The sequence below is a fragment of the Tarenaya hassleriana genome, unplaced genomic scaffold (assembly GCF_000463585.1).
Source record: "Tarenaya hassleriana unplaced genomic scaffold, ASM46358v1 Cleome2, whole genome shotgun sequence".
In the NCBI taxonomy this organism is placed as follows: domain Eukaryota; kingdom Viridiplantae; phylum Streptophyta; class Magnoliopsida; order Brassicales; family Cleomaceae; genus Tarenaya; species Tarenaya hassleriana.
The window spans coordinates 7,314,049-7,323,082 of record NW_010965372.1 but is presented as its reverse complement, the minus strand read 5'-3'; the positions used below and the strand labels follow the sequence as shown (position 1 = coordinate 7,323,082).

At 37.8% G+C, this 9,034-nt stretch overlaps 4 protein-coding genes across 10 annotated transcripts in view; 2 read left to right on the top strand and 2 right to left on the bottom strand.

Annotated features, from left to right (window-relative positions):
* Positions 1-197, bottom strand: part of LOC104812861 (F-box protein At5g46170-like) — a 2,844-nt gene extending 2,647 nt beyond the window's left edge. Inside the window, exon 1 of one of the 3 annotated variants that reach the window (XR_771645.2) lies at positions 18-197. The gene's annotated coding sequence lies outside the window, so the exon portion shown is untranslated. Of the gene's footprint in view, positions 1-6 lie in introns of all 3 variants that reach the window. The other 2 variants (XM_019202445.1, XM_010540241.2) reach the window with 2 other exon arrangements.
* Positions 198-809: 612 nt separating this feature from the next.
* Positions 810-2,981, bottom strand: LOC104812860 (protease Do-like 5, chloroplastic). Of its 3 annotated transcripts, none has more exons than XM_010540238.1 (8): positions 2,614-2,981; positions 2,342-2,536; positions 2,174-2,236; positions 1,998-2,087; positions 1,783-1,905; positions 1,568-1,655; positions 1,397-1,471; positions 810-1,049 (listed from the first exon to the last, which is right to left on the bottom strand). In XM_010540238.1, the coding sequence occupies exons 1-8, from the start codon at positions 2,941-2,943 to the stop codon at positions 943-945; spliced, it is 1,071 nt and encodes a 356-aa protein (XP_010538540.1). In that variant the 5' UTR covers positions 2,944-2,981; the 3' UTR covers positions 810-942. The 3 variants fall into 3 exon arrangements, with proteins under 3 accessions (XP_010538540.1, XP_010538541.1, XP_010538542.1); XM_010540239.1 differs by having other exon boundaries at positions 2,342-2,491; XM_010540240.2 differs by having other exon boundaries at positions 2,342-2,525; positions 2,614-2,756.
* A 312-nt stretch (positions 2,982-3,293) lies between these two features.
* On the top strand, positions 3,294-6,726 carry LOC104812859 (peroxisomal (S)-2-hydroxy-acid oxidase GLO5). Of its 2 annotated transcripts, none has more exons than XM_010540236.1 (12): positions 3,294-3,397; positions 3,857-4,021; positions 4,140-4,264; positions 4,698-4,744; positions 4,843-4,920; positions 5,018-5,142; positions 5,211-5,277; positions 5,511-5,573; positions 5,683-5,752; positions 5,863-5,963; positions 6,099-6,203; positions 6,403-6,726. In XM_010540236.1, the coding sequence occupies exons 2-12, from the start codon at positions 3,873-3,875 to the stop codon at positions 6,586-6,588; spliced, it is 1,116 nt and encodes a 371-aa protein (XP_010538538.1). In that variant the 5' UTR covers positions 3,294-3,397; positions 3,857-3,872; the 3' UTR covers positions 6,589-6,726. The 2 variants fall into 2 exon arrangements, with proteins under 2 accessions (XP_010538538.1, XP_010538539.1); XM_010540237.2 differs by lacking the exon at positions 3,294-3,397 and adding an exon at positions 3,436-3,527.
* Positions 6,727-8,594: 1,868 nt separating this feature from the next.
* LOC104812858 (glucan endo-1,3-beta-glucosidase 14) overlaps positions 8,595-9,034 on the top strand; it is a 2,654-nt gene continuing 2,214 nt past the window's right edge. Inside the window, exons 1-2 of one of the 2 annotated variants that reach the window (XM_010540235.2) lie at positions 8,595-8,681; positions 9,012-9,019. In XM_010540235.2, the coding sequence (XP_010538537.1) occupies positions 8,612-8,681; positions 9,012-9,019 (78 nt within the window). In that variant the 5' untranslated portion in view covers positions 8,595-8,611. Of the gene's footprint in view, positions 8,682-9,008; positions 9,020-9,034 lie in introns of both variants that reach the window. The other variant, XM_010540234.2, reaches the window with a different exon arrangement.

Below are 9,034 nucleotides of genomic sequence, written 5' to 3'. Positions count from 1 at the left end.
TGTTGGGGGGGGGGGGGATCTAGGGTTAGAGAGCAAAGGAAGGGACCAGGATCAGATCTTCAGAGAAGATAACGCACGGGGAGGGAGGCTTCTAGAGAGAGAAAGGAGGGCTCTAGAGAGAGAGAAGGTGGAAATGGAGCCACGGGTTTTGTCCCCACTTAGAGAGAGATTGAGGGAAGGGTAATAAGCGCGTGCGATGCGTGAGAGAGAGATTCAATGCGACTTTGTTTTTCTTTTTTCAATTAATAATTTTAATGCATGCACCATACATTCATGTTCTAATAATATTGGATAGCAAAAAAAATGTGTTATCATCGTGAATTAAGTCCAAGTCATACGATGATTTATTCACAATAAATAGATGAAATTACATAAAAAAAAAACTAAAGTAAATTAGAAGAATCTTCTAATAAAACACCGAAATGAAATTATTAAGTATGATTAAAACCTAAAGGATCATGAAACATCTAAGTTGTATCCCCTTCAATAATTAAATATCGTAGCATTAGAAACATATACAGCTAACACTACTTTTCTAAAATATGTTTTCCAGATCATGCCCCATTATTTTTGCAGGATCATGTACACATATTTAGCATTATTATTGTTATATATATACATGCATATATATGTTCATGGTGTCACAGCAGCAGATATATACATATATATATATATAGTTGCAAAGCCAACCAATCATCTGCAATTTCATGTTCCAACATGTTCCCTTTGAGCACTTATCATTAAATACACGCATCTGCATACAATACATGCACCCTGTAACACATGTATGTATACCTACACACACAAACAGATGTAAATCTGTATATATAAACACATGAAAAATTCAACAAATGGTTTCATGTGTAACAGTTATGTCTTGTGGGTTTTACATCATATCAATTATCAACAATCGCGCAATTTATCCCAAAAAAGAGAGGTCGTTCAGAATCTATCTCTGTAAGGAGTTCCGTACACAATCAGGTAAGGTACTGTACGGACGACTGTGTCAATGGGTATGGCGAAGTTCACCCCCGAAGACATCCCCGTCCCTGCAACGTCAACACCCTAATAATGTTCAGTATCTTCTTCATTCATGCAAGTAAACAGAGAAGCTACGAGACCCAAACTTGGGTTCACATTGGGTAAGGGGTGTATATTCCAAATCATGTAACTGACTCGACTCGACTCCGAAATTAGTTTAGATCTTGGTTCACGATATTCGGTTATCCAAAAAAATATAGAGAAGCTAAGAACATACTTATACATCTACACTTATGTTTCTGCTTCTGTTCTCAAATCTAGACAAGTTAAATCTACTTATGTTTCTGCTTCTGTTATTAAATCCGGGCAAGTATTCGATTGGATCCGATCCGATCATATCAAATTATCAACCAACCTTTGCGGGTAAATGTGGCGGTGTTCACGCCAATGACACGGCCATGAGAATCGAGCAATGGACCCCCGGAATTCCCTGTACATAACCATAAGTCATTGATTCATCAATGCCGGTTGCTGAAGGTATGTACCATGTAAGTGGATAGAGCTAGAAGATGCATATTCCTTATACCTGAGTTAATGTCAGTATCTGTCTGGATGGCTTCCCGTATACTCTTCCCATTCGGCGAAGGTATCTCTCTTCCCAACCCGCTGACTACCTACATTACACACCATTGTTTGTTACACCTTTGAAGCGAACACTTGGCCTTTGTGTCGAGAAAGAAGCATGAAAACATATGACCTCTTCTGAAATCCGGGCACGTGAAACAAGAGTCAGGTCCTTACCCCAGTTGTCAAAGTGTTTTCATATCCATACGGGTTTCCAATTGCGAAGCAACTCTGGCCAACGCGTAGGTCGTGGGAAGTACCGAGAACAACAGGTTTCAGTTCATAGCCCTCAGTTTCGACCTGGTAAAAAAGGAATTCAATGGCCAACACTATGCTCAAAACTTTCTGAAAATAAGTGAGACAACTAACACTATAATCGTTGCTTAGGTTACCTTCAACACAGCCAGATCATTATCTGGATCTAGACCCACAATTTTACCTTCCCTGCTAAAGCTATTGCCTTTGGCATCAACTAGCGACACCTGCTTAAGAACAAGCAGGTGATTTGCTCAGGTGTTTTGCATTCGGAATCGGCAATGAGTTCTGCATAGTCTAACGAATGGGGGACCTTACAACACTGAAGTCCACTCTGATCCGTCGCTAGTTTGGCAATGACGTGATAATTAGTCACCTGCATTGTATAGGAGATATCTCTGGTTTGCAGGATTCAACAAGGAAATAAGGTCTGAGGCTATGGGGGTGGTAAGATAAGATCATTGTAAGAAAGTTTGCCTACAATGTGACCAAACTTATCCCAGACGAAGCCCGAACCTGTCCCTTCAACCTTAGCATTTCCATCTTCTAAGTCCGAGGCTTCACCAGAGGAGCTCTTTAGATTTTTGGGCAGCTCAATGTCTTTGATGTAAACAACAGATGGCGAAGTTTCCTGCACAAAATGGGTTCGCCATAGCAAAGAGCTTCTGAAATTCCCCTTAAAAAACTTCCACGTTATTGAAGTGAATTCCGGGAAACCCAATTGCAGATTTGAATTGAAGGAGATAATTGTACCTGGAAGAGGCAAACGGTTCTTTCTTCTTCGTCCTCGAGCTCATCCTCTCCCTTCTTCGACTGCTTCTTTAATTGCTCCAAAGCGATCGCGGAATCTACCGGGAAACGAATCCCAATAGAACCACGGAATATACCCAGAAAATTCACCGCAGCTGCGAAACTCGAACCGAAGATGAAGATCCTTCGTCGCTGGCTGGAAACGGTCGCCGGAGTGGAACCGTAGCAAGCTGAAATCCAAGTGGATGCAGAAGTTGGAGAAGAAGGAGAATTAGAATGAAATGAAGGAAATCCTCCATTGATAGCTCTAGAAGAACCCAACGCCATAGCCATTGCTTCTCTGCTGCTTTATGCGCCAGAAGATAAGCAAAGAGGGCACGAAGTTCGGTTTGCGGTTAACCGTCAAGTTCCATTTTATACGTACTTTTCCATTATAAGTTAATGGGCCTTTAACAGGGCCTAAAGGCCCAATTCGGATAAAGACGCGATAAGACCGAATAATCATCGTTGGTAATCAGTGATTACGTGTCCATCACCGTGGCACGTGAGAATCACGAGCCACTCATCCAGGTGTAATCGTCATCACGAGCTCCATTTGGTTTTTTTTTAGGTGGTAAAAGACTTTACTCACGAGCTTCTTTTTTTTTTTGAAAACAAATCGCCTTCGTGTATATATATTATAATTATATATATTCACATTCATTCGGCATTTTCTCTCTTTTTACCTTGGTTTCTCCCGTCACCTTTCTCGGACTAGGAATCTCAAGTCTCTCTCTCTCTCTCTAAGGTATGATCACTTCTTTGGTTTCTTCTCTTTCACGCTCCCAGAGTTTCGATTTCGGTTATATGGACTTTCGTTGGATGTCGATTATCATTCTGTTTTGATCGAGAATCAAGTCAGGAGCTCGATAGGAACGGTAATCGTCTGATCTCTGAAACTGGGTCAGATTTGTTTTCCTTGTCTGATCCTTATTTTGTCTCCGTAGAAACTGTGCAAAGGTGGCGTTTTGGTGATGTTTTCTGTGCTTTTTTTGTTTTTTTTTGTGTAATGTCTTTTGTTCTGTATCTTTTTTTTTTTTGGTAATGTTTGCCCCAAATGGGATTTGAACCTGGGTTGGAAGCACTTTGCCTTTTGTTCTGCATATTGTTTGGGTTCTGAGAAAATTCTAGGTGTTTGAAAGTGATATGATGCTCCAAAATCATAAATTTCCGTGCTAAATCTGGTGGTTTTGTGGAAAATTTTCAGTGGGAGAACGCAGGGTATGGGAAATATGGAGGAGATAACCAACGTAATGGAATTCGAAAAGCTCGCAAAGGAGAAGTTACCGAAGATGGTTTACGATTACAATGCGTCTGGGGCCGAGGATCAATGGACTCTTGCTGAGAATCGGAATGCGTTTTCCAGGATTCTGTAAGCTTTCAAGTGTTCAAGATTTGGATCGCCCCCCGGGGCTTTTTAATCAAGTTTGATGACTAAAAATTGATACTTTGCTTGTGTTTCTGAACAAAAATAAAATAAAAAACACCAGATTTAGGCCTCGAATCCTGGTTGATGTGAGCGAGATCGACGTGAGCGCAACAGTTCTTGGGTTCAAGATTTCTATGCCCATCATGATCGCCCCAACAGCAATGCAGAAAATGGTCCACCCGGATGGTACATTTCGTTCTATCTTCATGATCTTCCGAAATTTTGATCATATACGTTTGTGATCTTTAGAATTCAAGACTAAAAAGATGCGAAAGTCTGAATCTTGAATGTTATTTTGTTATGTCAATGGCTGGTGTAGAATGGGGTTGCTGGATGAGTTACACTATCCAGTCTCAAATATATTTCTTTTTAGCAAAACTGAAAACAAGTTTCATGACCTCTGGTACTAGTATGTAGCTGTTCAATGCTTCTGAGCAGTTTCTATCTATCCAAATCTGTAATAGAATTCTGGTTCTAGGCTCTTCTACTTAAGTTCTCCACACAGGTTTTCTGCTACAAGTTTAGTTCAGGACAGGACAATGAGCCAAAGTGTTATTGCATTTAGCTTTGCTTGTCTGAAAAAATAACGATCAGACATGGAAATGATGTTTCTCTGCAGGTGAGATCGCCACCGCAAGAGCAGCTTCAGCTGCCGGGACAATTATGGTTCACATTCTTTCTCCATGTTTGGATATTCCCTTTTAATTGATTATTCTTGGATATCAGCATTCTTATGTTTATTGGGTTTTTTTGTTGTTTCATAGACACTATCTTCATGGGGTACTTGTAGTGTCGAGGAGGTTTCTTCAACAGGACCCGGCATTCGCTTTTTCCAACTCTATGTAACGCACCCGAGATTTTTTTTTTTTCTGGCATATCTTCTTTGATCTTGATTTTTTTTTTATCAGGTTTGATTGTTTATTAATCATTACTATCCAGGTCTACAAGGACAGAAACGTGGTCATACAACTCGTTAGACGAGCTGAAAGGGCTGGATTCAAAGCGATTGCTCTTACCGTGGATACCCCGAAGCTTGGCCGTAGGGAATCAGATATCAAAAACAGGTGAAACATTACCATATAATACCCAATTCTTGAAATCTCTCGGATGTTCTTACCGATTTTATCTGCAGATTTGCTCTGCCACCACATCTGTCATTGAAGAACTTCGAAGGTTTGGATCTCGGAAAAATAGATAGGGTATGGCCATAATTGCCATTGGCAATATTAATAAGTCACTCGGGTTCTATGAAATTTTGGACTAACTGATAAGTGTCCCATATTGGAAAATGAGAGGGATTTGGACCAATATATAAGTAAGGGTCAAACCTCCACTTTTAAGCTAGCTTTTGTGGTGGAGTTAGGGCATAAACCTTATTACTAACTCTCAGCATATCTTGCTCAGTGTCATAACATTTTGTGAACCATTGCAGACCAGTGACTCTGGGCTAGCTTCATACGTTGCTGGCCAAGTTGATCGGTCTCTTTGCTGGAAGGTCAGAATGTGAAATCTCTATGTATACAAAAACTTTTGTCCGATCATTTTGGTTTGGGAAAAACTCCAACAAAAACTGTTTTCTTCGTTTCTGTTATCACATCGATCAGGACGTCAAGTGGCTCCAGACTATAACCAGCTTGCCAATTCTTGTTAAGGGTGTTCTTACAGCCGAGGATGGTAAGATTCGGAAAGTTTACATCTGCATTTTCTCAGTTACTACCCTTTATGGAACTTAAACAAGACGTGTTATTCATAGCCTCTCGATACTTTCTGATCATTCGCTGCAGCAAGAATGGCCGTTCAAAGCGGGGTTGCAGGGATCATAGTGTCCAACCATGGAGCTCGCCAGCTTGATTACGTCCCTGCAACTATTATGGCCCTCGAGGAGGTACTCTCTCCAACCATTTCTTTCCCATCTCTCTCGGATTTCTTTTCACAGAAGAACAAACATCCGCAAAGAAAGCACGAAACTTTTTCGAGTATAAACGTTAAAGTTTGATGATTTGATCGATCAAACTTACAGGTGGTTAAGGCCGTGGAAGGTCGGCTTCCTGTTTTTCTTGATGGAGGTGTTCGGCGTGGGACAGATGTCTTTAAGGCATTGGCTCTTGGTGCCTCGGGTGTATTCGTAAGTCCCTCCTCCCCTTTAACCCTCCATCTCTAAATTCACTCCCTCAAGCCATCTTCATGGGAAAAAACAAAAAAAAAAACCCTGATTTCTTCTTCCTCCCGGTTTTCATCTATTGGGTATTCACATTTATGGCCTAAAACTTTTGCATTTGAGGAAACAAACCCTGATCGGGAGATTTCGTGGTGTTTTCCGTAAGGTTGGGAGGCCGACAGTGTTCTCGTTGGCGGTGGGAGGAGAGGAAGGAGTGAGGAAAATGCTTCAGATGCTCGGTGACGAGTTCGAGCTGACGATGGCACTCAGTGGCTGCCGTTCCCTGGACGAGATAACTCGTAACCACATCAAGACCGACTGGGACTATCCTCTCGTCCATGCCAAGTTGTAAAACCCTCGACTCTTTTGTACGTGTCGTCCCGAGAACTCAAAAATATGGGAACGATCAAATAAAGGAATGAATGGATTTTCGTGGACAAGCAAATCTCTGTAAATTACCTCTCCGTTTGATTGATTTTAGCCGGATGCCCATTTAGGCCCATCATGACTGATATCCGGTTTTCTTTGGGAATTTCCAATTTAAACCGGTCTAATGTGAAAACCGGTTTACACTGGTTTATATTTGCCGAAAAAACCCTGAACAAAAATGTTTCGAATTGTTGTGACTTGTTAAGATTCTTTTTTTTTTTTTGGTAAAAATTGTTAAGATTCTTTTAACATAAATATTACACTTTTCTATGTTGTTTCATGCCAAAGATAAAACTGCTAATTTGTTGTTAAATCAATATTCTGGTCGAATATATATATATATATATATATATATTGCATTTAGCTTCAAAGGTTTGTTATTGACTTGCATCCGACAGAGATCGTATCTTTTTGCAGGAAGAAAAAGTTTTTTCTTTTCTTTAGGGATCTTCTTTATGATTCTTGAGCGGAATGCTACATATAGACATGTTTTATAAACACGTGATTCCACATATTCATATACCCCATTTTACATGTCAACTAACATGCTCAAAATATTGTGTGTGTCTTTCAAATATAACACTTGGGTAAGTGTAAATTGAAAGGTAACAAAAAAAAAAATTGTATATCTTTCTTTAGAGAATAAATTACCTGTTGTAATAATGATTAAAAAAATCTAAAAAAAATTGGTGTAGATGGTAGATCCTTTGCCGCTTCGTGTTTTGATCTAGATACAAAAATCAATCTAAATATGTAAGATTTAAAGTTGTAAATACTGTCGAAGACACCTTGTAATCGGAAAAAACAAAGCTTTTGTAGAATAGTTTAAAGCTGTCCGACGTCTACATTTGTCTCTTAATCCTTATCCATTAATTAACCAAACTCGATTTTGTTGACAATTTTTTACTTTCGAATTTTGTTTTGTTACTTCTTTTCTTATATGATTAGTAAACCAATTTTGACTGCGTTGTATCAAATTGTATGATATATCCATAACAAATGTAGAAATATATGTGTAGTTTATATTTTATAATAATCTACTATATAAATGATCATCTATATATAATAGTTAAGAAATCAAATTAAATGCCGTGTGGCATATACGATGCATTCGACAACAAATCAAATTCATTTGGATTAAAATGTAATTATTTTATCTTTGCCCAACCAAATTCATTTGGTTACGATAAATTAGAAAACAAGAAACGATGCTTGAGATTGACCGGCCGCTACAAAGGCTACAAGTGTGACGCTCTCAACTTTGTCTGATTCCTGGAAAATGGTAACTTTATTCTAATATTGAACAAATTATTGTTAATTATACTCTAATCGTTTTGTTTCCAGCAAAAAAACAACAACAACAACTGTTTTCAGTGCATTGCATGTATCAAAGTCAATATCATACGTGGCATGGTCTATATGCATTAAATCGTTCCCAAAAAAAGAAACAAAAAGGAAAAGGAAACTTCAAGAAAAATAAAACATGTTAATTTTTAAATAGTAAATATTGTCGATATTAGTCAAAGTCCATTGGCTAAATCACAAAATTGGAATATTCCAAAGAAACTATTAACGTCGATGAGTGAAAAAAAAGAAGAAGAATTTCAATGATGATTTATTTCATATATATAGGATAAAATAATAAATAATTATTCAAAAATGAATTCTAGAACTAGTAGAAAATATCCGTCGACGGGAATTGTTTTGGCCTATTGAAAACGGCAAATGGATATATAAATAAAAAAAAGAGAGAGGCAAAGGCTAAGCCACCAAAAAATGTAGAAACTTCAAACCTTAACCTTTCATATAAAAAAAAAGCATGCAAACAAGCAAAGAAAAGTATTCCCATATATAGATATAGATATAGATATATATATATATATATATATTCTCTCACCTTTCATAAACCCATAATAAACCTCACATTCTCTCTCTCTCCTTTCAATATGACAACAAAACCATTCATGAGAATTTCTCTTGTTCGTGTTCTTCTTCTTCTTTCTCTTGCTTTCGCAGGTGATTTGATCATTCTCTTCAAAGTGTTAATTTTTTTCAGTTAGTTTATTTGCACAATTTGAAGTTAAAGAACGTTTACAAGTTGGTCATTTTCAACAAGTAAATCATTTTTTACCCAAAAAAAAACAAGTAAATCGTTTATTATAGTAACGGTCATTAGAATATATATATATGTTTATATGTATGTATATAAATGTCGGCGTTATGTTTATATTATCTTCAATGCGAACCCCATCCTTAATATCGTTATGCTTATACATTTATTCTTCATAAAAAACATCGCCGTTTTATAATTAATTTCTAATTTTTTATATATAAAAAAAAAAGCAGAATATGGGATTATACTTGAAAGA

Excerpts from the sequence above, each read along its gene's own strand:
- LOC104812859 (XM_010540236.1), top strand. The coding sequence starts at position 3,873 with ATGGGAAATATGGAGGAGATAACCAACGTAATGGAATTCGAAAAGCTC. Across the intron at positions 4,745-4,842 it reads CAGCTGCCGGGACAATTATG|ACACTATCTTCATGGGGTAC; the intron begins GTTCACATTCTT and ends GTTGTTTCATAG. Across the intron at positions 5,964-6,098 it reads CTATTATGGCCCTCGAGGAG|GTGGTTAAGGCCGTGGAAGG; the intron begins GTACTCTCTCCA and ends TCAAACTTACAG.
- LOC104812860 (XM_010540238.1), bottom strand. The coding sequence starts at position 2,943 with ATGGCTATGGCGTTGGGTTCTTCTAGAGCTATCAATGGAGGATTTCCT. Across the intron at positions 2,537-2,613 it reads GAACCGTTTGCCTCTTCCAG|GGGAATTTCAGAAGCTCTTT; the intron begins GTACAATTATCT and ends AAGTTTTTTAAG. Across the intron at positions 2,237-2,341 it reads GGGATAAGTTTGGTCACATT|GTGACTAATTATCACGTCAT; the intron begins GTAGGCAAACTT and ends TATACAATGCAG.